At 53.9% G+C, this 27071-nt stretch overlaps 1 protein-coding gene across 6 annotated transcripts in view; it reads left to right on the forward strand.

Moving 5' to 3' along the window:
* Positions 1 to 4725: 4725 nt before the first annotated feature.
* Positions 4726 to 27071, forward strand: part of CAPN15 (calpain 15) — a 59341-nt gene continuing 36995 nt past the window's right edge. For 2 of the 6 annotated variants that reach the window (XM_027737975.2, XM_039383623.1), the window contains exons 1-7: positions 4726 to 4799; positions 10114 to 10524; positions 10616 to 10782; positions 13505 to 13545; positions 14099 to 14151; positions 15168 to 15313; positions 20964 to 21282. In XM_027737975.2, coding sequence (XP_027593776.1) covers positions 21107 to 21282 — 176 coding nt within the window. In that variant the 5' untranslated portion in view covers positions 4726 to 4799; positions 10114 to 10524; positions 10616 to 10782; ... (2 more) ...; positions 15168 to 15313; positions 20964 to 21106. The remainder of the gene's footprint in view (positions 4800 to 10113; positions 10525 to 10615; positions 10783 to 13504; positions 13546 to 14098; positions 14152 to 15167; positions 15314 to 20963; positions 21283 to 27071) is intronic. The other 4 variants (XM_027737976.2, XM_027737979.2, XM_027737978.2 and 1 more) reach the window with 4 other exon arrangements.

Here is a 27071-nt window from a genome sequence, read left to right on the forward strand (position 1 = left end):
CCTCCTGGGGACACACCACATGCACAGGGATGCCCGATACTCCCAGGACTTCCAGATTCCCCCAAGGAGACCCTGTTACTCCCAGGGCTCCCAGATTCCTCACAGGGAGCGCTGACAACTCTCCTGCTCTAGTGAGAATTCCCCCAGGACTCCAGGGAATTCCTAATACCCCCAGAGGCCCATGGACATCCCCACAGCTCCAGCACCCCAGAGCCACCCCGATCCCCCACTTCCCTACAGTGTGGAGCCCAAGTGACCATTCTAGGCCACAGACTCAGTCCCAAGGATCACTTTGGTGTTTTGGATCAGATAATCCTCCCTGAGGTGAGGGGATTGGTACCTCTCCCTCCAACAGGGAGGGGTTTGAGTGTCCCAACCCCCCCCTAAAGGAAATAGAGGACACGGAACATGTCCTGGCACAGTTACAGCAGGATCATTCATGTCCATCACCTCACCTGTCCCACTGAAGGTGACAGCACGTGCCAGTCAGTGAGCAGGACCACCTGCCTGTTGTGAGACCCCACGTTGGTGACAGCTGCTGGACCCCTGCAATGGAAAACTATTCCTCTCAAATTCTGTGTCTTACTTCCCTTGTGCTAAATGTGTGATAAATGTGACAATGAAAGCAAAACTCTTCTGGGTTTGTACAATACTGTTCCCTCAAATGTCCTCTGTGTTGCACACAGGTACATGCAGTACATCTTCCACTTCCTTTTGAGGTCCCTTCTGGCTAAAAAAATATCACTGCTCAGTTCTAGATACACACATAGATAATCCCAGAGTCACAGACTGGTTTGGGTTGGAAGGGACCTTAAAGATCATCTCCAGGGACACCTTCCACTAGCCCAGGTTGCCCCAAGCCCTGTCCAACCTGACCTTGGACACTTCCAAAGATCCAGGGGCAGCCACAGCTTCTCTGGGCAACCTGTGCCAGGGCCTCACCACTCTTATGTAATACATATATATTATATATTTAGTCAAGAGTTACCTTTCTTTGCACCTGCCTTGCTGCAAAAAGCCTTCCATTGCAACAGCTCAAGGACTCGTGGAGGAAGACTTCCTCCCAAGTAGGTGATGGATCATATGACTTTCTGTCCTGCCCTTTGAGAGCCATCAGGACCTCCTCGCTCCTCAGGCTGAAAATAGGTGTGTTGAGGGCAGGCACCAGGAAGGAACCACTTGCCAGTCCCATGGCAGGGTGGAGTTGGAGCAGAGATGAGGATGAAGAGAAGCATTCATCCAAGCTTCATGTCTTGGGAAATGAGGACTGGAAGACCCTTGGGATGTGGAACACACCAACCTTTCCTCCCTCTCACCTGAGGTGCCTCAGGCAGGAGCTGCTGGCTCCAGCACTGGCTGCCAGAGCACAATGGGAAGTGTCCTTGTGCATCCTCCAGTCCCTGCCGACCCTGGGCGTGTGTCCCTGTGCTTGGCCAGCTGGGTGTGCTCCAGGTCAGCTCCCAGCCTCCCCCACCCCACAGGGTGTCCCATGGCACAGAGCTCACAGTCAGGGCCAGGCGAGCTCACTTACTGCAGAGATATAGAGCTGCCTACACTGACATACAGTGCAATCCATGAGGATTCACACCCACAGTCTATGAGGATCCACATCCACAACCTATGAGGATTCACATCCATAATCCATGAGGATCCACATGGCCTTACTTGTTGGGTCCTGCCTGTGCAAGTCTGAGGCACTGGAGAAGTGGCTGATGCTCCTCTCTATGGTGGAAAGTTGTGGTGGGTGGAGAATCTTTGCAGCTGGAGGAATGCAAGGTTTGTATCATCAAAAAAGGCTCAGGATGGCCCAGGCAGCCACAGGCCAGCCAGCTCCAGGAAAAAACATGGAATGAGTCCTTTTAGGAGGCATGGCAGGGGGAGGAGGAGCAGGGAAACAGTGTGGAGTTACAGTGCCTGAAAATGATTGTTTTCTGTGATGAAGTTTGCTCAGGGCAGAGCAGGGATGACATTCCCCTTGCCTTCAGCCAGGCTCTCAGTTCTACAGCACAGTCATTCCCAGGAATGACTTTCTGACTGGCTGGAAGAGCTGGGGGTGTTCACCTGGAGAAGAGAAGGCTCCAGGGAGACCTCAGAGCCCCTTCCAGGGCCTAAAGGGGCTCCAGGAGAGCTGGAGAGGGACTTGGGACAAGGGCCTGTTGGGACAGGACAAGGGGGAATGACTTCCCACTGCCAGAGGGCAGGGTTAGATGGGATATTGGGAAGGAATTGTTGGCTGTCAGGGTGGTGAGGCCCTGGCACAGGTTGCCCAGAGAAGCTGTGGCTGCCCCTGAATCCCTGGAAGTGTCCAAGGCCAGGCTGGATGGGGCTTGGAGCAACCTGGGCTAGTGGAAGGTGTCCCTGCCCATGGCATGACAGGCTTTAAGATCCCTTACAACCCAAACCATTCCATGACTGTGATTCCCAACAGGACACACTGACATCATCTACTACATCAAATCACTTCCCAACTAAGCAAAGTTAACCTTTTACATTTATTCTCCAGATACCCAGGGCCATGCTGGTGATATAATTCCAGCCAGGATCTCCCCCATCCTGCCAGCAGAGCTGGGTGTCAGCAGCTGTTTGTGTCATGCCCTGTAGATGTGATGTCAAAGCCCACACAAACTGCAGTGACTCCCCTCCTCCTCCTCCTCCTTCTCCTTCCCCTCAGGGCTGTGCAGTCCCACTGCTCACACTCATCAATAATCCTGTGCATGACAGACGGGGCTGAACTCAACTGCCCACACACAGGTGTGCAGAGGCATTTCGGGTGCTCTGAGGATCCAACTGCTGCTCAGTGAGGCTGAAGAGCTCAGGGATGAAATCACCCAGCAGGTCTCTGTGGCTGAGCTGTGTGGCCACCCTGGGGTACCTCACTGGCACCAGAGTGCAGGGACACCGTGGTGTCCAGAGGTGTCACCGCGTGCCCACACTAACACTCCATGGTGTGGCTGGTGACAGGTCTTACTCAAACACCCACCGTGATGGAGTCAGTGCATCCTGTTAAGCCCAACGTCCCCCTTTTCCCAGGGGATCCCAACACGTTTTACACCATAATAGGCAGAGGAGCCCCACCAGCCATGTTGGGATGGTTGGGGTGTCCTGTGCAGGAGTTGGACTTGTGGTCCTTGTGAGTCCCTTCCAGCTCGGGATATTCCATGATTTTGGGGTGCTGACCTGCCCATGCAGGGCTGGGATACTTGTCCTGTGCTTCCCTCAGGCACAGGCTGGGCACTGGGGGAGCATCAAGCCCCTCAGCTGCCCCAGTCCAGGAATCTCCCCAGTGAGCAAGGGCAGTGTGGGGCTGCCCCTGCCCTGGCCCACCCTGGAGAACAAAGGCAGAGATGCTTCTGCAGCCTCTGGAAAAGATCTGCCTGCAAATAAACGTGTCGATAAGACTGGCAGTTCCATCTTACAGAGAGATGAAGGGAAGCCAAAGGTCTCCACTCAGCTTTTGGTCCCTGCATCATCTCTACAGGTGCCCTGAACATTGGCTATCTCAGCACCCCTCAACTGCCCACACAGGCTCCAACAGCCTAAAGAGAACACTTCTCCTGTTTAGGAGCTGTCCTGTTTTGCTTAGCAGCCTTTAATCCCCTCTCCAAGGTTGGTGGCATAAATGGTGCTGCTTTTGCTGGAACAACGACCAATTATTTCATATCAGGGTGTGCTGGGCCAGCTGGGCTGAGTCACATCTGAGACCCCCTCCCGATTTCCACCTGTGACTCCAGGACAGGAGCACCCTGAGCTTGGCAGGTGCTGCAGGAGCTGCTCCCAGTTTTCATCTCCGTGGGGCAGGATGGTTTGAAGGTACTTCTTAAACCAGCGAGTCTGGCCTTGGGCTGCCCGTGGGGGAATGTAGCTCTGGGTTGGGATGTCTGTGAGGGGATGTAGCTCGGCGTTGGGATGTCTGTGGATGGATGTAGCCCGAGAGTTGCGGCTCACGGGGGGGAAGATCCTGGCAGGGCCGGGATGCTCCGAGCCGCCCTCCCAGCGCCGCTCCCGGCTCCCCGCCGTTCCTCGCCGAGCCCCGGCCGCCCATCGCCCGCAGCGCCGACAGCTCCTGCCAGCTCCCGGCTCGCTTGATGTGCCGCCAGGTCATTAAGCGCTGTAATTACCGGGCGCGGCGGCTCCTCCCGGGTTCGCTCAGCCCCGGGCTCCGCTCTCCGCATCCCGGGATCCTCCCTCCCCTCACGGCGGCACCTCCTGGGGCAGCGCTTGGGGACCCTCCGGGCGCTCGGACCCTCCGTGTGCGGGCTCGGGGCCGCGCAGCTGCCTTCCCGACCCGAGCCGCGGGACGCTGCGGGATCCCCCGAGACCCCCGGGCCCCTCGGCCGGTCCCGCCGCCCCTCAGGGCAGCGCCGCCTGCGCTGCGACCTCCGGGCCGGGGGGCGGCGCTCTCCCCCCGCGGCCGCGGAGCACTCTGGGAGTTGTAGTCCTCGCCCGCTCCTCGGCTCCCGCCGCCCCCCCCTACCGCCTCCTTCCGCCACCCCCGCCCGCCCGGGACCCCCCTCCGGGCCCCCCCGGCCCCCCAGCCCCGACCCGCCGCTCCCGGGGCCCCGCTCGGCCTCCGCCTTCCGCTTCCTGCGCGCGGCGCCCCTCGGGGCTCGTAGTCCCGCCGCGCTATTCACGACGGTCCCTGCGCTGTGTCCGCGCCGCTCGCCCGCGGCCGGGCCGGGGCGCTGCGCCACGGCGGCAGCGTAGGGCGGGCGGGCGGGCGGGGGCCGGGCCGGGCCGTGCGGCTGCTCCGCCCGGGGAACGCGCCGGGCCGGGGCGCGGAGCGGCCCCTCCATCCCCAGGTGAGCGGCGGTGCGGGGGGAGCGGGGCCGGGCCGCCCGCCCGGGGCCTCCCGGCGCAGCCCCGCGGGCCGCGGCTCTGCCCGCGCCGGAGTCCCCCGGGGCTCGCCCGGCCGGGGGTCGGCCGGGCCCGGCCGCCCTGCCACACCTGTTGCCGGTGGGCCCGAGCCGGGGCTGGAGGCCGGGGCGGCCCGCGGGGGGCGGGCGGGGTCGGGGTGAAGGAACCCCCTTCCGCGGGGGTTCGGGGTGACCTGGGGGCTGCGGGGCCCCCCTCGCGCCCCAGCGCGGCCGCACACCCGGAGGGGCATCACAGGGCTCGAGGGTCCCGCAGCGGCCGCGGGGGGACGGGGGAGGCTTCGTGATTCCCCGCGTTTAGGCTGCGATGCCCGACTTGCCCTCGCCCTGCACTCGGGGCAGGGAGAGATGAGCTCCCGGTTCTACCCTCGGGCACGGGAGCCCGGCCTGGGGCTCTGCTGGGCAGGGGAGCTGGTTTAGGGCACTGCTGGGCAGGGGAGCTGGCTTGGGGCTCTGCTGGGCAGGGGAGCTGGTTTAGGGCACTGCTGGGTGCCTGCTCCAGGCAGGACCGCAGCAGAGCCCCCAGTACCCAGGGCTGCCTGTCCTTCAGGTCTGTATTCTCACCTCCCGGTTAGACCCCCCTGCTGGGGGCTGAGCAGGGTTTTGTGCAGTTTCTTTTGCGAGTTTGCCGTTTAGAATCAGTTGGCTGCTCTTATACTTGGGTCTTGAACATCCTGAGGCTGTTGGGGTCCTGGTGCCTCATCAAGACTCCTGAATTTTGATGCACATCAGCTCAGCTGCAGGTGAAGCATGTCAGCCTCCAGGTCCTGGGTGTAGAAGTCTCACGGAGGATGGAAGAGGCTCTGTGCTGGCCAACCTCTCCATTTGCTGAGCTTCTCTCTTCCCTCCTTGCTCCTGCATCTGGGGTACATCTCCCCCAGGCATCAGGAAACAGCTGAGGTGGTCATCTGGTGAGGGGGGATAAAATAATGTGAGTGTTGTGTTTGAAATGTCATCCTGTTTCCTCCAAGCGTTTCTTCAGATGGGAATCTCAGTGCTCGGTGCTCCCTAGGCCCGGGATACGGCTGGGTGGGTTCTCAGGGTCGGACAGAAGGTTATCTGGGAAGTGCTCGCTGCCTGTGGCCTGGGGCACTGGTGTGGGATGTACTGCACTGCTGTGGGTGGGTCAGGAGCTGATAGAGACCAGGAATGCGTTTGGAAGGCGCTGAGATGCAGAGGAGGGGGGTGCACATCCCAGACTGTGGCCCCTTGGCTCTGAACGCAGAGATCTTGCCACACTTTGCACTTTGTCACCTGGGACTCGCAGGGACTTGTGCTTCAGGGCTGTGCTCCTCCCTAAACTGGAGCAGACCCACGGTGATATCTCAGCCTCCTGTGGCACTGTGAGCCTCCCGGTGGCTTTTGTGTGGCCATTTTTTGAGACCCACTGCCGAACAGTCTGGCTTGTGCCCCTGACTGAGCCAGAGCAGGACTGAGCTCTGCCTGAGGAACATGTCAGAGGCAGGATTCAAATTAGCCTGATTTTATGTACGTGGGGATACTAACTTGTTTAAAGTTGCATCAGCTTCTGTTTGTGTCCAAGGCTTTAACAGTTGAAGGCAGAAGGCAAGACCCAACAGTGCTCCCTTCCTCGGGAGGGGCTGGAGGGCTGCAGAGGCCTTTGAAGGTTGGATGTGACTTTGCTAAGCCCCGTTGCTTTGGCAGGAGGGAGAGCAGCCTCCTGGAGCCTGGTGACTTGGTGCGTGAGGGAACCCAAGGCATGGGCCAGGCACAGTGTCTCCTGAATTGGAATAAATCCTGAAAAACAAACCAAAACTGCTAAAGTTGCACATTAAAAAGGTCGGGTGTCATGCCCAGACTCGGAGCTGCCTCAGAGGAGCGGAAGGGCTGGGTGACCCCGTGGAGGAGCCTGGATGCCCTCATGAGGCTGATTGCCCTCTGCTCTCCTGGGCTGTCCACCAGACACCCTTATCTTTGCTCGGAATACTGCTGGCTTTGCAGAGGGAAGTGGCCAAAGCTGAATGCTGTTGGTGTTCCCTCAGCCAGCTGAGTGCTATTGGCTTTATCTTGTGGAAAACGTGCTCACCTCTGTCCCAGAGGTTCTGTGGGAGCTTTCCAAATTTGCAGTGGTTGCACATGAGATCTGGTAAGAGACTCAATCTCTCCCCTCCCCGTGTGCAGCCACGGTTGTGCTGATGTCCTCTGGTGGGAACATCATCTGCTCCCAGGTGAGATGCAAGTGGGAGAAATGCTTTTTTCCTCTTCCTGCCTCATCTGAATCCAGGCTTGTTTGTTTCTGGCTTCGTTCTGCCCCTGCCTGTGAGCAGAGGGGTCTGGGAAGGACCAGACCCTGTGGCATTTCTCCGAGTGAGGGTCTTCATGAAGCAGGGGGAGGCTGGAGTGAGGGGCAGTGGCTGCCTGTGGTCAGAACTGTGGGCAGGGGGAGAGAAGACGGATTTGTAAAGTGTGTGCCAGCCCAGTGTCCTGCTGCAGTGGCTCTCTCCAAGTGCCCAGAACTGGGAGGAATCTTGTGAGCAGCCCATTTGGAACGTGGGGCTCTGAGCAAGGTCAGGCACAGTGCAGCCTTCCTTGGGAAAGCTGCTTACGCGGGAGGGACAGGTGAGTCAGTGGCTTCCTCCTCATTTTCCGTCATAATCCCACTCTTGGGAGCGAGGTGAGCTGCCTGCCTGCTCCCTGGGAGCCTCCTGGATCTGCCTCAACCTTGGTGGTATCTGTTGGACCCTTCCTGAGTGCACAGCCCTCTCCAGGCCACTGTCCCTGAGCTGGGCAGAGAGGAACAGGCTACTCCGAATTTCTGTCACATTTGCTGTTTGGAGTGTTGACACATTTAGCGATGGCAGCTGAGGAAGCCAAGAGAGGCAGAAGGGCTGCTGCTTGCTCAGGAGAAACATTTAACTCTTGCCCTCACGGCTCACTTCCCCGTGTCAGGACGGCTGATGGGAAGTGCCAGTGGTGTTCCCAAAATCTGCTCATCTTCAGTCACTTAAAAGATGAGGATGATTTTTGTGTGCCATTTCCTCTTGCTCTGGAAAAAAAAATACTACCGCCCTGGTGCCTGGGCAGAAGGGGGAAGGGGGAGCCCTGGCAAGGAAATAAGATCCAGAGAAATGTGTCACCAGCAGAAAGAGCAATTGTTTTCCTGCATTTCCATGGCAGAGCGTTGTCCTGTTCAGGCAGCCCATGTTTGACAGCCAAGATAATACATTTATATTGATGTAATTAGCGGGACGTGGAGTTTGCTGAATGGCTCGGGGGCAGCCTGCTTTTCACTCTAACTCCAGCAAATAGATCAGGGAGGGTTGGAAAGCTGCTGTGGGTTGCTGGAATTGGCCCGTTGGGTTTCTGGAGGTTGAATACATAACTGCTGATATTTCCTATTGTGCTGTACCCTGCCTATTTGAAAAGAAAATAACTCGAGGGAACATGGGGCTATTTTTGCCAGCTTGAGATGATCAAGTTTGATTTCTAAAAACTGAAGCCGAGTCTTTAGGCTTGCACATTAAAACTAGTGTTGGAACCATATCTCTGTTCCCCCACAAAGTCGTGCCTCCGTGCTCTGCCAACGGTGTGAACTCTAATGTGTGTTCATAAAAAAAGAAAGAGCTTCTCTGTTCCTGCAGTGCAGCCCCTTTTATAGCAAGGAGGGTGCTGAGGAAACGCTGTGGGCCCGAGCAGGCTCAGCGTCAGGGGAGGGTGACAATGGCACCATGTCAGGGCACAGTGCTGGTGTCCTGCCCCAGCTCTGGCATTGGCAGCCCTTGCCAAAGCTGCAGGGTTATCAATGCACACCCACTTTGCTGAAATAGAGACTGAGACCTTACAAAAGCTGTTGTCCTCTCTGTGATGCCACCCAGCTGCATTTCTGACGTGGTGCTTCCTATGGCACCAACGTTTCCTCTTCACCATCTTGTTCCCAGTCCCGGCCCAGGTGATTTTGGTTTACTGAGGATATCGTGGGCAGCTTCCCAGCTTGGGTTGTGTTCTGCTCCTGTAACAAAGAGGTTTGCAGAGAAGGTAACTCTGGACAGCTTTGTTGGGGTAGCAAGGGAACTCCCCTGTGTTTGTGCTGGTCCTTGGAAATGGGAGCACGGCATGAGGGTCCTCGTGTGCCGGGCTGTGTCCTCCCCTGTGGCAGCCCTGCTCTCCACAGAGCCTGCAGCACTGACGTGGTCAAGGTCTTGCTCTCCAGCTTGCCTCTCTCGGTCTCCTGCCTGCAGAGTCAGGCAGCAGGCAGAGCTGGGGCAGTTTTTGGAATTCCAGCACAGCCCAGAGGCTTTGTGTTAAGCTGCCGGGTGCTCAGAGCTTTCCCTTCCTACTCCATAGTTACGTGAACATGTGTCCTACAAGGAAAATGACGTGGTGTCACACACACTGATGTGGCACTTGTGGGGTGCTCTGTCCTCTGGCGTTGGTCTCACTCCCTCATTAGCTTTAAGCCTTGAGCCTTTCCACTGAGTACCTTGGAGATGCTGTGGGCTGGAATTCTCTTTGTAGCCAGTGCTGCACAGACCCTTGGGCTAAAAGGTCCTTTTGAACATGAATCAGTCCCTTATTTACTTTTTACTGGTCCCTGAGTGGCGTCTCTTGCCCGCTCTGTCTCATCCTCCCTGTCCTGGTCTGGTTCCATTACCAGCCCGTGTCCAGGTGTTCGCCACAGGACATCTTTTCCCCACTGCCTGGAATTCTCAGTGGTGGAGAGTGCTGGAAGAGAAACGCTCTTTGTGAGTTCACTGTGACCTACGCCAGGGGCACTGTGCTGCACCTGATGGTGTGGCTGTGGGGACAGTGGGCAAGGTGAGGGAGCAGAACAGGATCTGTTGCTCTTGGTGCTTCTGCCATGGTCCCAAAGAGACTCAGTGATCTCATTGTTCTGGCTGAATCCTTATTTTTGTGCTCCCTCCCCAGCCTCAAACAGAGGAAGTGAGAGTGTGCTGGTGAGCCAGACACTTATGGACAAGGGTTCTTGTTGCCTCCATCTGCTAAAAGCCCATCCCAAAGGAGACAGCTCTTTCCTAAAGCATGGATTTCACTAAAACAGGTCGTTTTGAGAGCAGAGAATATGAAGGAGGAAGGGGAAATATCTCGGAGGAGGGAGGTTTGCCGAGGCAACTACTCGAACGTCATGGCTTCTGGGGGTGGGATGGGCACGTTTGGCATAATCAGAGGAATTAGTACTGTAGAATTTCCAGTAGATGTAACTGCTAATGATGTCCTGGCTATGCAGAGTAATTAACATCTGTTTCTGTATTTGAACATTCAGGCAGCGTGCCCCGCCAGACACCGCTGCGCTCACATCCGGCCCCTCGGGAGCTCCTGCCCTGTTGCTAATTGTCGAGAGCTGTCCAGAGTCCTTGTCCACACGATCCTGCCGTGCTCCCTCCTGCCCTGCTCCGTCCTGCCGTGCTCCCGGGGTGCTGTTCCTGCTCTGATGCCAGCTCACAGCACAATGCTGAGCAGCAGCCACTGTCAGAGAGAGTGAGGCCAATGCTGGGCACAGAACTATAAAGTCACAGCCAAAGGCTCTGAAAGCACAAGTGAAGAATCTGAGCTGACCCAAAAGCAGTGGGTCCCATCGTGTCTCCAGACAGGACCAAGCTCCCAGGCTCTGCCTGGGAAGCACAGAGCCTTCTGCCAGCTGGAGTTCAAGTGGATGCTGACGGAGTGATGTGAGGTTGGTTGTGTTTGCTGGGGTGATGCTGATCAGCCCAGAGTCTCAGCAGCCATTTATTCTTACGTGCCTTTCTTCCCTCTCTGTCCTCCAGCTGTTCCTGCCAGGCTTGGTGTGCTCCCAGTGCTCCTGCAGGCACCTCCTAGCATGGTCCCCCTGCCAGGCTGCTCCGCGGGTGCCAGCAGTGCCCGCCCGGCTCCAGGGACTCCAGGCTGACCCCACACCCCTGGCACTGGACCCACCGAGCAGGAACCGTGTGGGGTGAGAGGCTTTTCTGACTCAGCTCTGGGCTGGGCTGGGAGGGGCTGAAAGGAAGACCTTCTCTGCTCTGGTGTGTAAGCACAGTTACCCCGCTTTGTGTCTCCCACGCATCTCATTCTTGTTGTTCTTCCTTGTTTTGGTTCCTCCTTTGAGTGTTTCCCTGTCCATGCTGTCTGTGTGAAGGCCACATGCTCGTGTGGGTTAGGGATACTGGTGTCCCCTGGTTTTCTTGTGGTGAAGAGGAAACTGTAGTAGTGGAAGAGAAATTGTGGGTCTTCCAGGACCTCGCAATCTTGAGCAATGGAAACTGCACGACTGTCCCAGGGTGTGTTTGAGGCAGTACCAGGGCAGGGGAATAAGTTGGTCTTAAAAACTCTGCATTGCTTTGCCTGCAGTAACCACTGTGACAGTTCCCAGGCCAGGACTGGGACAGAGAGGTGGCTGTGTTGTGCCTTAAATGGCTGGGCTGCTTTCAGCCTGGGGATGGAGAGCCTGGGCTGTGGAGGCAGGATGAGGTGGTGGGAAGCCAGTCTGAGCTTGGACCTTCAGGGTGGGTACTCTTGCAGTGTGTGATAGTGTTATCCTTGAGTTTTAATGATCCATGTTGGGGTTTTGGATTGATCAAATGGACACCAGCATGCTGTGTGTTGGCCCATCTGGTCTGCCTGGGTGCCTATGGACTAGCTGGAGTCTCCATGTGGCTTTGGTGTCCAGCCACAGCAGAAGGTCTGCAGGAATCTCTTACAGCTGGAGGTCAGGGAAGCCAGACTGAACACTCTTATCTTTGAGTAGTGACTGTCCCCAGGGAGGTGTTGGTCAGGTCTGTACCATGGCTAGTTCTCAGTGGTGGGAGGGATGATGTGACATTCCTGCTCTTGGGTCAGTTTTGATTCGGCCTTGAAATGTCTTACAAATGCTACTGCCTTGTTCCTGTTGCCTGACTTTGTATGTCTAAGGAAGCAGAGGCTGGTGGAGGGAAGGTTGGGGGTCTGTAGCACCACAGGCTCAGGCAGCTGGATTTGTCTTGCAAGGCATTTGAGAGTGACTCCAGTAGTTTGACCTCCTCTCCATCTGCCTGTTTGGGCATTGTGGGTTCAGGATGCAGCCACTGCCCTTGATGGAGAGCCCAGCTCCCTCCCTGTGCTGGAGGTACCTCCAATGACCTGCTAGGGCTGGCTTTGCTCTAAGAAAGGCAGCTTGTTCCTCAAACTGCATTATGTTTCAGCCCTCTCAAGCCTTTTCCTCGTTGTATCCTCATTCCTCAGTGCGACCATTGTATCTGTTCTAATGACTGTTCTCCTGGGAAAATATGGTTCAAGGTGTTGTGTAATTGAACACATCCTGCACTTCCAGCTCTACTGGTGTAGCTGAAGAGGAGCCACTTGTGATGGAGACAGTGAGCCAGTAAAGCTACTCTGGTGAGGAGAGGGGAGGATTGTGGTGGTGTCAGGCTCTGTTTTATCTGTAGCACTTCATTGTCCCAGGTGTTATTCAACACCTATAATTTCAATTACAGTATAATCTCCTAACAGGAGCCATGGCATGGCTGCCAGATCAGTGTGCAGAAGGATCCACATGGTTTTCAGGATGGCCCAGCACAGAGTGCAGGTGCAATGTGGAGCTGGAGGGGAGGAAGCAGTAATGTGGTGCTTCTCCATTAAATTATCACTCTGAGCTGTGTTTCCCTGTTGCCCAGAGAAGCTGTGGCTACCCCTGGATCCCTGGTAGTGTCCAAGGCCAGGCTGGACGGGGCTTGGAGCAACCTGGGCTAGTGGAAGGTGTCCCTACCCATGGCAGGGGGTGGAACTGGGTGGGCTCTAAGGTCCCTTCCCACCCAAACCGTTGTGTGATTCTATGATTCCAGAAGAGGAACTATTTTCCTCTCCAGCCCCCAAGTCTGCCCCACCTCCCTGGTTTCGCCTGGTTCCCTGTTCTCTTGGGGAAGGCAGGAGCCTCATGTGCAGTTCTCAGTGATTCCTATGCTTTTCTCTTCCCATTGTTTGTGATGGAAATGCCAAATGCCACTGTTGTCTCTCAGGCTTATCCTACCTCTGCACTTGCCTGAGGCACAGCCAGAGATGCAGTGGTTTAAACCTAGGCCAGTTGGTTGGAAATTGGAACGTGGTGCCAGATTAAGGCCAGGGAAGGCCAACTTGCATAAAAATGGCAGAAAGAGACACCCAGGTGCTGCTGCCTGTTGGCTCTGGGCAGGGCAGTGAGGACTGGGAACTGTCTAGCAAGGGATGCAGCTGGATGAGGCTTGGGCAAATTACATATTTACTGTCTGTCTAACCTGTGTTAGAATTAAAGTTGTGGTTGAGGTGTCTGGGGACAGTGTGCTCAGGGGACATCTCCACCTCCTGTCTCTGAGACTTTGCTTTCCAAGTCTGTGCCCTGGATTTTCACTGGATATGAGACTTTTTTTTTTTGCTGCAACTCTCTTCCCCTCCCTTCTGCAGTGGCCAGCTCTTCATCTGCTTATCTGTCAGCTTAGCATGATCTGGAGATACAATCCCTGCTGTCCTTTTGGGAATGACCTCGTGTTTGTGCTGTGTTTGGGCACCTATGGCCCACCATGAATTCAGGTTGCTGAGTGACTGGGAGGAAGGAACTCCATGGGTCATCAAGCCCAGTTCCCTGCTGCTGAAGACAGTCTTCTTGTGCAGGTCATGAACTTGTCCAGGAACAATCATTGGGACTAACTCTGTGCTTCTTTCCCCAGTGCTTCTGGAGCAGCTGGTCGATAGATCTGCTCTTTGAAAGGTCAGAAGCCCTCCTCTGACTCCCAGTGTCCAGCTTTCCCGGGCTGGTTGATTGTACCTGTGCCATTGCAGAGTGTCAGCTTGCAGATGAGAGATGACTTGCACTTTTTGTTCCTTCCCTGGCTCTCTGTAACCTTTATGTCCTGCAGCAGTTGTGGCTCTCGATGGAGATTTGTCCTGAGAAAACGTTGAAGGCTGCTTTGTTTTTCCATTTGGGAGGGTTGGGTTGGCTGGGCTCATTTGTTTCCGTGTTGTGCTTTTGAGTGTTTCAAGTGCAGGTGGAGCTGTGAGCTGCACAGTTTGTGAGTGTTAGCAAGTACAGAAGAGCACTTTTTGTGCTGCTGTCACTTCTGTCTTGTTTTTTAGTGTTTGTCCTTGCTACTTGTGCCATCTTGCCCCTTCAGGAGGGAGAGATGTTGTCAGAAACAGTTGAATCAAGGTGAACCTGATAAAGCAGTGCATTGAAGAGCCAGTGCCTGGCTCTTACTCGTGGCTCTTATTCATGTTTATCTCTAGCTATGAATGTGCAATAACAACAATTCTGTTCTGCACAGGCTGGCACAGCCTCAGACAGGAAGATCTGCTGTTTACCAAGCAACACTCTGCTGTAAGTGAGAAGGGGGGGAAAAATGGTTTATTGCTGCTGGGTAACCCAGAGTGTAGTTAAACCTTCTGAGAAAGGAGGAAACTAAGAGCACATGTGTTACTCAAGACGCGTTTTTCCTGGCAAGAGGCCCATGTGTGTGAGCTTCCTGCAAAGCATCCCTGCGTCTGCTCCTTCCCATTCACTCCGTAGCATATTGGGGGCAGGAGAGTAAGAGCTTCCTGTTTTTATAATGCAACTGGTCTCAGCAGGCAATCTGTCGGGGTGATTTTTCAACCTGACATCTCTTGGAGCTGGGGCAGCCTGTGAGCTGAGTAGGATGACAGAACTCTGCTACAAGGATTATAAATACAGGGAGGAAGAGATCTGGAAATGAGATCTGCTGCTTAAAGCTTCCCAAGATTGGATGCTGGGGCTTGTGTTGTTTTGTTTCTTGCCCATGTGTGTCTCTCTGTGGTATCACCTCTCTGCTGCTAATGAGAGGGCCCGTGCCAGCCCACGCAGGCTGAGTTAATACTGAGCTCCAAAGTCACCCACAATTGGCTGGGAAACTGCAGGATACACGTGGCTCACTGCACTTCACTGGAGCAATGTTAATTGACTTAATAGAGCACTGGGGTTGTAGGGATTGGCTTGTGTGGGCTTTTTTTAAACATTCAGACCCTTCTTCAGCAGTGCCATTGTTGCCATTTTCATGCTTGTTCAGAAACTGCTCTTCAGTTGTCAATGGAGATGGGGTTTGAAGTTAACCCTTATTTTGAAAAGACCGTCCTGCTTCTCCCTCTTTTCCTCCCTCCAGCTTGTGATTAAGATGTTGATTGCCCTTTCAAATCTGTATAATCCTCTCTCTCAAAGTGACCGTGGTAGATTTCCAGTAGCTCCCTGGATTATCTGTCACTGGTTTACAGTGTCCAGTGCAAGGGAGAAGAGGAAACTTTGCTCAGAGTTTGCTGCTTGTTGCTCTGTGGCTAAGCTGGCTCTGCAATAAATGTACTTTTCCTATCAATCTTTCACTTCAGGCTTTGGACACCTCTTCCTCTGCCTGCATACTTATGAAGAGTCAGTGCTGGGCTTTAAATGCAACTCAGCCCAACTCAGCTGCTGTATATGAGTTTCTTCTGTGTTAAAGTTGGGCCAGAACCAGTTTCAAGGCAGCTGAAAGAAGGTAAAGACCTTCGAGCTTGCCCTTGCATGTTAATTCCGTGGCCAGAGACATGTGCTGCTGTTCCGGCCTTTGCTAAAGCGTCGCATGAAACGTGAGGTCCTGTTCTGTGCTGGTCTGGGACTCCAGGTTAAATTATCTTGTTACCTCATTAATAGCCCATCTGGAAATGTGCTTCCAGACAGCTCACTTCAGCTAATGATACCTCTGCAAGTAGTGTACCAGTCTTTTTTCTCACAGAGATCTGGAAAACAGCTCATTTGCAGCTTCCAGTCCCCTCAGTTTCCTCAAAGGCCAGAATCTCTGGTCTCTCCTCCTTTTCCAGCCCTCTGCCCCATAACAAACATTGAGTGGGTGAGTTTCACCCTTCTCTCCCTTTTCCATGTCCTCCCATTTGTGCTGCTCACACACTGCCTGTCATCCTTGTGCCTTGTGCACCTGAAGACTTCTTGGCCCTGGCAGGTCTGACAGAGCTTCCTGAGCCCCAGGACCATGGCCCAGGTCACACGGGGAGCTCTGTGGTAGAGCACGAGGTCTGCAAAAGCCTCCCACCTCCCAGCTGAGTGTGCCAACCACTGGTCCATCCTTCCTGTTATACTTATGCCTCAGTCTGTCCTTGGAGGTACCTTCCTGCCCCTCACTGCCAAAACCTTTGCAAGGAATTGGAACTTGCTGACACCTTAATTTCCTCCAAGACTGCAGCACTTGGGCTGCCTTGGCAGGTGAGGGCAGGGAGAATGAGCAGCAAAACTTTATTTCTTGTCCCCAGCTGTGTGCACAACACCTGCTCAGCACAGAGTGTTCAGTTCACTTGCTCTTGCTGCACTTGAGCCATAGAGCTCTCGTGGGTTGGTGTTTGCATCTTGGATTTCAGCCTGTGCTGCATCTCTCTGAGGTGGGTGTCTTGTTGCTTGTCTGCTCTTCCCCCACTGCCCTTTGGAAGGAGAGGGGTTGTTTGCCCTTCCTCTCTTGGAGTTACTTCTTTTAACAGAGTCATCTCAGCCTGGTGAGTGCCAGCCATGCTCTGCTTGGTGCTGGGACCTGGTTTTGTGCGTCCTGCCACCCTGCCTGGGGCTGGGAGCTGGATCTGTCACTTGCTGGGCACACAAATGCTTGAGCTTCTTTCCTTTGCTTGGCTGGCATGGCACACCATCAGACACTGCACTCTGCATCCTTAGTTATCCCATGCCTGCCGTGCTCTGTGACTTTATACCCTCCTGACGCTGCCCTGCCTGGTGCTGTGCACCTTTCCAGCCCTGCACACCGTTCCCTGCTCCCCCGGACCCTGTGAGCGTGTGCCTCCTTCCGTGGGAAGCAGGGAGATCTGTGCATGGAGGCAGGAGTGGCCAAGGGCTGGCCATGCCTTCATGATGTCTGAAGTGGTCTCCTCCAGCTCCATGCCCCAGTCAGCCCCAGCTACTCCAGCTGCACCCACTGGCCCCTGAGCTAATTTGTGTTTCAGGGTGTGTCGCATCCCGCAGTCCCTGCAGCGGGGGCTGCTCCTGCCAGGGCTGTGTGTGGGCACTGGACATTCAGAGCTCTCCAGGAGCCCTGTTTTCTCCCTGCCAGCAGCAGGTTGCATGTGAATGAGGGCACAGAGCTCCTCCTTTGCTGCTGAGGGTGGTACAAGGTCCCAGCACATCTGGCTCCCCAGGGCAGTGGTCACGGCCCCAAGGCTGACAGAGCTCAAGGAACTTTTGGACAAAGCTCTGAGGCACAGGGTGGGATTGTTGGGGTGTCCTGTGCAGGGCCAGGAGTTGGGCTCTGTGAGTCTCTCCCAACTCAGGCCATTCTATGGATCTATGATCTTAGCGAGCCCCCAGGCAGGGGAGCTTACACAGCAGAGAGAGGAGAAGGGCTGGTTCTTGCAGCTTCAATTCTAGAAGAAAATGTCCTTCCTCTTGGCACAGCTTTGAGGGACATCTTTGTCGCAGGTACATGGTGTGCTTCTCCTGGGCCAGCTGCTCGCCCACCACCTCAGAGCTGTCTGGAGTTGAGGGTGGCTGTGTTTTCACTCCTTGATCTTCCCTGCAGCAAGGGAGTAGCTCAGAGTTGACTTTATAGGTTGAGGGAGTGGAAAAATTAATGAAGTGACAAAGTCTTGTCCCTGAGTCTAGGAGGTTGAGAACCAAGTGAGGCTGGAAAACTCAGGCAGTACTTGAGCTACCACGTGCCATGTGGTTCATAAATTACCAGGAAAAGGAGTGTGTGGGGTATCCCATCACAGGGAGGAGTTTCTGCACATGGGACCAGCTGGGGTGAGTCTTCCTCACTGGTTTCCTTAGTGGCTGCAGCAGCTCCAGGGACCTCTGTCTCCTTCCTGCTGTGTGCCAAAGGGAAGAGCTCGGGGCTGATCCTAGGAAAAGTTGATCCTGCAACTTCCTAGATGCGTTGAAACACATGGGCTAGTTCCCTTTGCTTCCTTTTTTGCTCTCTTCAGAGCCAAAGCCTACTTTGAAGCTGGAGGGAAGGAAAGGGGGTTGGGCAGACCCAGATCCCCACCCTTCCTCCCTGCTCCAGTGTGACAGGAGAGCTGGGGCCTGAAGGGTCAGCACTGCTCGCTGCTGTGGAGGAATAGAGTTATCTGGAAGTGTCCAGGTGACTGCTCTGCTATCCCAGCAGCAGGAAGAACCTCCAAGGGAAAGCTTTGCTGTCCTGAACTTGCTGTATGTGCCTGCTGCTCACGGTGCTGGTGGGGAATTTAAGGAAGGGTCTGCATCACGATCAGGGTAAGCTGGTGTGAGTGGCTCGGGAGAGGTTTTATTTTGGAAGCAGTATTTTGGGAGCAGCTAAACAGCATCTGTTGAAACCTGGTAATTATTGCAGCTGCAAGGGGCAGAAAACCAAAATCCAAACTCAGCATCTTACTAAGGTGCTTAACTGTTAATTTCCATGAGTGAGATCCACCCCTCTCAAGACACTTCAATCTGCTCACATTGTTGCTTCCTCTCCAGATTAGATAGGTGGAAGTAGTGCTTTTTTAATTACAAGAAAAATCCTGCTCCCTCCTGCCAAGGCAGAGGAACTGTTGGCAGTTTGTTCCCTCTCTGTGGCTGAAGCCTCCCCTGTTCAGCACGGGTCACATGCCTGCAGGTCATCCTGGGGCATCTCCCTGCCCAGTGGGAGAAGTTCCTCAAAAACAAGGCTGAGTGCTTCCAGAGAGGCTTCCTTCTTCTTTAATTGTCCCCTTCCCTTGCTGGAGTGCAGTTTCCATTCTCACCTCTCCTTCTTGGAGGCTCCTCATTTGCCTGGTGTTGGCCAAAGGCGTTTTGGGTCTCAGCTTGGGGAGCGACGTGTGTGCTTTGCATTGAGCTGTAACGTTGCTGCCACTCCTGTTCTCAAACTGGTTCACCCTCTCCCCACCTTGGGTCAACCCTTAGATGTTGTTCATTGGCTGCTCTCACCTGGCATGAGGGTGACCCTGAAGAGAAGGATTTACTGCTTTGCCTGGAGAAATCCGATTTCACGCAGCGCTCGCGGCCAAGCAGCCCAGTTAGACCAGACAGTCTCGGAGATCACTACGACTTAGCCAGGTTATCCTCCATCTATTTATAGCTCCCTTCCTCTCCCAGCTCCACCCACCGTGGGGTTTTACCACAGGTTTTAAAGCAGGACTCCCAGCCTCTCCTCTCCCTGTGGAGTTGAGCTGCCTGCTCCGACTCCCTGGCGGAGGAGGACAGAGCAGGACACTGGAGCCAGTGTGATGTGGGCAGCAGACATGTCTCTGGCCTCTTGTGGTGAGCTAAAACTGGTGTTTCCATGGGGAGGAGGAAGCAGAGTTCTGCTTTTCCAGCTTGAGAGTCAGCTGAGGAAGTGGTCTTGAACCAGCCTGTGGAATTGCTTTATTTGGCAGTTTAACTCTACTCGAGGTGGGAAAAGGCTGTTGGCTGCATCCTCCTGTTTCGCTCAGCCTGCTGAGCTGGGCAGGGCTGTTTCTACCCATCTTGCCTTTATTTATTTACTTTATCGTGATAGAACTTGAGTCTTGAGGTAAAAGACAGAGTTTGTTCTTCTGGCAGGTCCCAGAGTTGCATCCCCTGTGCCTTTGCAGCCGGAGCACGTGCAGCCCGCGGGATGGGGCGGAAGAGCCAGGGACACCGCAGGTGTGGGATGACTGATGCCCCCAGTTAGGCTTGAGTTGATGATGCTTGGAAATGCTCTTCCCCTCACATCGCGTGGCTTTCATTTAGCCAGAAAATCAGATTTGTTACAAATTAACTGCTTGAATAGCAGGAAATGAGAGGGGAAGTGCCAGGGATCCACTTGGGCTGGATCTGCGAAATCAGTGAAACCTTGCTGTTGGGTGGTAGGAACCAAAGCGTAGGGATGTGGGGCTGATGCACAGCAGTGAAGCAGATCAATTGAAAAAAAGGAGGTGGTAGGGAAAATTGTGTTCTTGGGCTTCTTTTTTCACATTTATTTGGTTAGTTCAGGCTTTGTAGAATACAGAGGAGAGACTGTGACAGAGCAGTTAACATTCTCCAGCTAATGACCTAATGCAGGCACATTCTGGTATTAAGCTTGTAGCAAAATTGCACCTGCTCCTTGAGTTGCTGCTTTTCAGAGTCTGTTATCTATCAAGGCCTTTCTTGATCCCTTAGATCAATCCTGAAATTGAAAAACTGTATTTTAGGACTCTTCATTTCAGCCTTTTTACGGCACAAAGCAGTTTCTTCGCAAAGGTCTTTCTACAGTTCATTCATCTCCCTAAATCCTGGTGGGTAATTGAATAAGCTCAGCTGTGCTAATTTTTTTGTCTTCCTCGTTTCTTCTTTTTTGCTCTGTTAAATGTTACCTTGATCCTTTGCTCCTGATACACATCCAGATTGCTGTGCCTTTTCCCTTTAAGGAGACACGTGTGTGTGTTTAAACTTCTTCGAATACCAGAGCACACGAAACGTTTCTGTAGTTTAACTGTGATGATGCTCCAAGAATAAATTCCAAGAAGTAGCAAAGAGAGGGAGAAAAGGAGGAGCAGTCAAAGCCCCAGACCTGCTTTTGTGGGTAGGGGCATGCTCGGTCTCAGCTAAAGATTGGCTTGAGCTGAAAGTAAATAGCCATAGAAATACTTTTTCAGATTCCCAGTCTGTCCAGTTCCAGCCTTACTGCGGTGTCAGTGGGGAACAGGAAAAGAGGAATGTTTTATTTTACATACAAGCACACAAACCATCCAGTCCTTGTAGCTGAAGGTAGCTCAACACCTGATGTGCCAGTCGGAACCCAGAGCTTTCAGACTGACCTGGGGTTTGTGGTCCCCAAGGGTTGCTGGTTTGGGCTCCAGGTGGGACTGGCTTGTCCCATTTTCTGCTTCTTTCCCCTGGTGTGAAAGGCTTTGTGTTGGGCTCTGCTGTGCTTCCCTCCCCTAGTCGAGCTCCTTCCCTGTGCCTGGAAACTCCTGGTGCTTAACTTGGGGGAGGTTCTTCTAGAGCCCCTGTGCTCCTCATCTCCGGCAGCAAAAGCTGGATTCAATGAAACAGCCCTTCCCATCCCAGTGAGCACTGGCATGGGGATCCTGCTCAGAGCATGCATTAATAGGCTTTAAAACTGGAGGGTTGTTGCTGAAATCATACCTTATCTTTCTCTCTTTTTCTTTCCTTTTTTTTCCCCCCTTTCTCTTTGTTTGTTTGTTGTTTTTTTTTCCCCCTCGGATCAGAACCGACCTCCCTTCCTCCGGTGTGTTGGGATCTTTACAGCAGCCCATGCCGCAGCGCCTCGCCCATCCCACCCGAGCTGCTCATGCCACTGGCCTGGACCTAACCTAGGCTCAGTCTCAGCGTGGGCTGGGCAGGGGGCACCATGGGGAGCTCTGCCTCATCGCTGGCCGCGGAGACGGAGTCGGACCATGGCTTCGGTAGCGCGCCCTACGCGGGGCACCCGGCCGTGGGCTGGTATAGGAGCAGCCACGGCGGCCCCGTGTGGGAAAGTGCCCTTATAACGCGGCAGCAGCAGCACCTCCAGCACCGGGTGCGAAGGTAAGGAGGAGGGGAAGGACCTGCTCGCTGCTCACCCGCTCACTGCTCACCTCTCAGCCTGAGTCCGGCCGCTGCCTTTGGCAGACAAGTTGCTTTGCATCCTATTTGTTGTCGTGTCCCTTCACTCAGAGGCTCAGTTCAGTTCCTCAGGAAGCTACAGCCAAATTTCCACCGATTTGAGTGATGCCAAGCCCTGTCCTTTACACGGGGTGGCTGAAGTCTCCTGCAGAATGGACTGCAGGACTCAGCCCAGCTCTTCCTCACTCACTTAAGTTGTGAAGGTGGCTGCCAGGGAATGGGATCTCGGTTCCTTGTTTGCCGTGTTCTCATGGCTCCTCTTCTTTCTGAGCTCCCAACCACACTGTAGTGTCACAGGGTTGTGACTCCAGGTTGGGAGGTGATAAGCCTCAAGAGTTCCTGGTCTCAGAAGAGCTGGAGAAGCTGTTTTCATGCAAAAGCAGTGAAATGCTTTTGAATACCAGATCCAGGGGAATGAAACACACCTGACCAGAATTACTTTGAAAAAGAGCTCAGTGTTTCCAACCCTCAATTCCAATTCCTCCTTGATGAAATCTGCACCTCAAATGTGTCTCCTAGCCATTGCCTCTGCCCCTTCCCCACCAGCCACTCAGAGTGAGGAGTTTCTCTTCATGCTGGGGCATGTGTCCTGCATTCAGTCTCTGACAGGTGTGTCAAAACATCTAAAACCCCTCTGCCCGCAGGCTTGGCTACAGAGGCTGCCGTGTTTTGTGCTAATAACCTTTGAGCCTTTGCCTAATGCCTGCTCGGTGTAGATTCCAGCCTGGTGGGGTGTTTGTACCTGCTTGAGTCTGTTTGGAGCTGCTGGTCATTTAGGAGTAGCTGCTTGCTTCTGAGCGTCCTGGCTTTCCACTGTAGACGTTTGCTGTGATGATCATGTAGTATCTGTGGTGGGGTCCTTGTTTTCTTGCCTTCCTGCAGCTGTGAGGCCTGGAATGTGCTGCACAGGGTCTGATACACAACTCCAGGAGCCTCTGAGGCAGCAACGTCACCTTTGCTCCTTTCTAGCCCTGTCTTGGGTCTTCTTGTTGAGCTGGGACAGTGTGGAACCAATTAGCTGTTGTCTTTGCTCTCAAACACGGCCTTGAGTTCCTGGCAAAGCCCAAGAAACCTTTAAAAAGGGTATTTTGTGCAGTTCCTAAAATCTGTTGCTGTGTGTGCCAACCTGTGTGTCTGGCCCATGGTTCTGGTCGGTGATCTGTCCTGTCGGGGCTTGTCCCCTCTAGTTTAGAGGGATCCTGTGAACAGAGCTGGTCCTTCCTGCAGGATTATCCCTTCTGGACTGGTGGTTTTCCCTCTCTTGCCTTGAGGGTTGGGGAAAGCGTCTTGGCTCACAGATGAGCACCCCAGTATGCCCATGCACAGCCAGCACTGGAATTTAGGAACTTCCAATGCACAGCTGGCCCTGGGCACTAAAAAGGTGATGTCTCTGCAGCCTTGTGCGTGCCAGTTCATGGCTCGAAGTCTGTAGCTTGGAGGAGGTTGAGAAACTAAATGAAATCTTGACGTGTGGAAATAAATTTCCTGAACAGCCAGCCTTGGTGGTGGAGGGGATGTTGGGGCAAGAACAGGAACTGCCGGTCTGGGCGCAGATAACGCCGGTGTCCTGTTAGGACAGGAGTGGCTCTTCTGATAATTATGTATTTCCCCTGCTGAAGGGAGAATAGAACCCATCCCAGTGCAGTGCTGCGTGGTTCCTGGAGACAGGAAAATCGCTGGCCATGATTCAGTGAGCAGCGAGTTGCGTGGGAAGAACTCGCTCCAGGCAGTGATTATGGAAGTGGGTTCAAAAGACCTGCTGGGATCAGCCAGGCATCAAAGCAGCGCCGTTCCCAGGGAGGGACGGGGGGACAGTGGGGCGGAGGAGCGGCGGATGGTTGGTTTCCAGAGAGGAACAGATAAATATATTCCTTTAAAGAATTAAGTAAGTCAATAGAACAAGGCAGGGTAGGTCGCCCACCTCTGCGTGTCCTCGTCCCCGGAGCTGTGGAGTGTAGGAAGGAAGTGGAGTACTGGGGAGTCAATCTAAGGCTGGGCAGGAGTTCTGGGATAGACTCTGCTTTTCCTGCTGCTTTTCAGTCCCTGCCTGTGGCCGCCTTTGGGGCTGATAATGCTTTGGCTGCTGTGGAGCAGCACAAAGGCAAGCTGCTCTGGGCTGTCTCAGGGATGAACGCAAGCCTTCCTTGGCAGGAAAACAGGGACACAAGTACTTAACAGGTGACTTTGGTCTGTATGTGATGGGGGAATTAGGGGAGGCTTCCCTCGTGGTGGGGTGGGAATAGGGGGAGAAATCAGTGCTATTTGGCTTTCAGGATTTTAGAAGCTGGGAGGAGGCTGTGCTGTCTCCTGTTGCCTGGGTGAGGCTGGTGGTGTGGAGTTTCCTGGCTGCTGAAGACAGGGAGACAGAAGGGAGTAGAAAAAGGGCCTTAGTGGTAAAGGCAGTAGACTTGTGACATCCACATCTGAGCCCCTGGTGTCTTCTGGACCAGGCTGCACAGTCTCTGTGTCCCACTTTCTAGAGAGGAGCTTGTCCCTGCCTTCCCCAGCGTGCCAGGAGGGCACAGCTGCTTAAAGACTGGAGGTACCAGGTGTTACATGCATGTTAGTTAGAGGAATCTCATTGCAGAAATCTCTGCTTAGGGCAAAGATATTGGATTTAAATACATCCCTGGTAGGTGTGTGAAGCCAGACAAATTCTGGCTCAGTTACAAGGCCCCTTGGGCTCCGTCTTGCTCATGTGCTTGAAGGTGCTGGCCTGGGCTCTTGTTGGGTGGAAGTGCTCGGCTGAGCCAGCAGATTCATCAAGGCCAAGCTTCCCAATGTGCCAAACCCTTCCTGGGGCTGAGAGCAGGAAGGTGAGTGCCCAGGTCAGTGCTGGCAGCAGGACACTGCTCTGGTGCTGTGGCTGCCGCAGTGGGACGGTTTGGGAGCTGTGGGATTGGGGTGGCTTCTCCTGCTGCTGCTGGAAGTGGTGGTGGCACCTCTCCAGTGTGCATCCTTCCACATCTGTGAGGGGTTAGGAGGGAATTTGGGCAATGAGCTGTTTCCTGATGAGATTTAAGGGAATATTTCTGTTCACCAAGTCATCATTCCCCAGGATTCATAAAGAGGGTCCTGTTGGGTACTAGGAACTGCTGAATTTTGCTCCATTCGGGAGAGGCTTTTGGGGGAAAGTACTGCAAGATCTGTGCAGCTGAATCTAAGTGCCTCTGCCCACTGCTTGGTTTGGCTGAAGCTCTCTGGCCTCCCCCTCTTCCAGAGAATATTCATTTTCTGGGGTTTCCCATGGCATTCTGCAAAGGTTTTGTATTTTTCTGTAAAAGCCTTTGCAGAATGAAATACCTCTGGGTCACAATGACCGTGGAAGGAGGAGCACACTCTTTTAGTATTACTTTTTAAATGCTAAAAATATATAAATCCTCCTGCTTTTGTTATTAGCAGCTGCTGGGAGGGCAGTTGCTGTGCCACCCCCCTGCTCCCCAGAAGCACCACTTATTTCTGGAGGGAAACTCGAGGCAAACCGTCCTTATCCTTGGTGTTTGTGAGCCCTGTGGTTTAAGTGCATGAACAACAGCGAGTCAGAACTGCTAGGCAGCATCACAGAGTCCTGTTTTGGAGCTCTGAGTTGTCTTGAGGCTGGTGGAAATGTTAATAATGGGACTCTGGCAAATGGAGGGGTGGCAGGGCCATGTGGAGGGGGAATGTGACTGTGCAGCTCCTTCCCACCCTCCTGTGTTGTGGCACTTGAGCTCCAAGTGCAGCACAAGCAGAACTGGTGTCTGCTGGAGGGTTTAATCTGGAGCAAAGGAGGCTCAGGGGGGACCTTCTCAATCTCTGCAACTCCCTGACAGGAGAGGGGAACTGGGGGGGTTCGGGCTCTGCTCCCAGGGAACAAGGGACAGGATAAGTGGAAACAGCACACGGGGAAATTTCTTCATGGAAAGGGTGCTCAGGCCTTGGCACAGCTGCCCAGGGCAGGGCTGGAGTCCCCATCCCTGGAAGTGCTTAAAAAAGGTGTAGCTGTGGCACCTGGGATCATGGGTCATTGGTGACCTTGGCAGTGCTGGGGGAATGGTTGGACTCAGTGATCTTAGAGGGCTTTCCCAACCTTAATGAATCTATCATTCTATGGTTCTGTGTGTTTCTTGTTGGGGAAACCAATGCCCAGAGGAGAAATGGGAAGAAAAGCTCCTGGTAAAGGATCAGGTGACTCTGCAGGGTTTCTCTGCTTCTGTTTTCTGTCATTGGATCTCAGGCTCAGCCCCAGGAGGTCTGGCAGCCTCAGTGGGCAGTGTCTGTGCTCTTTGGGGTACAGGTACCTGGCAGAGCTGGGATGGCACAGGCACAGTTCCATTTTTTATCAGCAATGTGCATGGATTTGCATGTGCTCAGCGAGTTGATTTTGCACCTTGCAGGAATCACAGACTGGCAGAGCTTGGGAGGGACCTCTGGGGTCCAGCTGGTCCAACTCCCTTCCCAAGCTCTGCCAAGAACAGAGATGTGTGTGGCTGTGGAACAGAGGGATAACCAAAACGTGCTCTGACTGTATATGCACAGAGAAGGGATGAGGGGGGGAAAGGGGATCACTCTTCCAAACCATGAGGGTACTTATATCAGCTCACATATTCAGGACATGCTGCTCATCACACTGGAGCAGAGCTTGTGTTCCCCAGGTGCTGCCATGAAGTGGATGCATCCCTGTGGCTTGTGCTCCCTCTGGAAGTTGTGGCATCCAAGTTCAGCTGGGATTCGCTGGAGTAATGGTGTTCAGGTTGTGGATACCTGCTTGCTGGGAATATTGGGCTTGTAACTGTTTGCTCTCCAGTTCTCACCAAAGCCCGCTGGAATTGTCTTTCTCCAGAAGGTGTTGCAGTGCCAGGGAGTTGGCAGCATGGAATGCTGTTTCATCTGCCTGAGGCTTCCAGCCCTGCCCATCCACTTTCCATGCTGGCTGCTCCAGCAGTCCATTCACTCACAAAGCCTATTAATTGTTTAAATTGGGGCTATTTATAGCTCTGGAACCAGGAATAACTTGGAGGGTGGTGCAGAGCAGCAGAGACCAAAGTTCTCAATAGATACCTAAAGAAACTCTCCCTTTGCTCCCTCCCTGTGTGCCCCCCAGCCTTCCCCATCTCCATTTCCCACACAAACCATCCTGCCTGCTCATCCTCTCCAAAGGGAGGGCAGAAGCCAGTCAGCTGGAGAATGTCCTTGTCTTTGGCAGTGGGTTTGGCTAAAATCTGACCAGAAATATCTGAACCCTCTGCCTGGATGTTGGAGGGCACAGCAGAGCTGTCCCTGCGACGGCACCAGCCTGAAGGAGGGAAAAACCAGCACTTTTACCTGTTTTTTGGATGCTCCTGCCTGCAGTAGCTGAGCATTCTTGCTCCAGGGAAGTAGGTTCAGATCCTTCTCCAAGTGCAGGTGTTGGGGAATTTTCCTTTGGATGCTGCACTGCATGAAGAAGGTTGGCATCCAGCTTTGGCTGTGCATGGATCTATGGGCCCATCCTCTTCCTGCCTTTTGGGAAGAGATCCTGGAATTTTGCTGTGAGGGAAGCTGGTCTCTTGTACTCTGTGCTGCAGGAATGTGTGATCAGAGGGCCTGGTAGAGCCCTTTGGAGCTTGGTTTGGAGCAGAAGTGTTTCCAGGTGCTGGTATGTTGGGGTAGGCTGGGAGAGGAATTGGTAGGTGGTGAATTTTCTGATGTTTTTATTTTATAAGAACAGGGAATAGTAAGAGGAGCCAGAG

The sequence above is a fragment of the Pipra filicauda genome, unplaced genomic scaffold, assembly GCF_003945595.2.
Source record: "Pipra filicauda isolate LSUMZ 115617 unplaced genomic scaffold, ASM394559v2 scaffold319_size1146426_pilon, whole genome shotgun sequence".
Lineage (NCBI taxonomy): Eukaryota > Metazoa > Chordata > Aves > Passeriformes > Pipridae > Pipra > Pipra filicauda.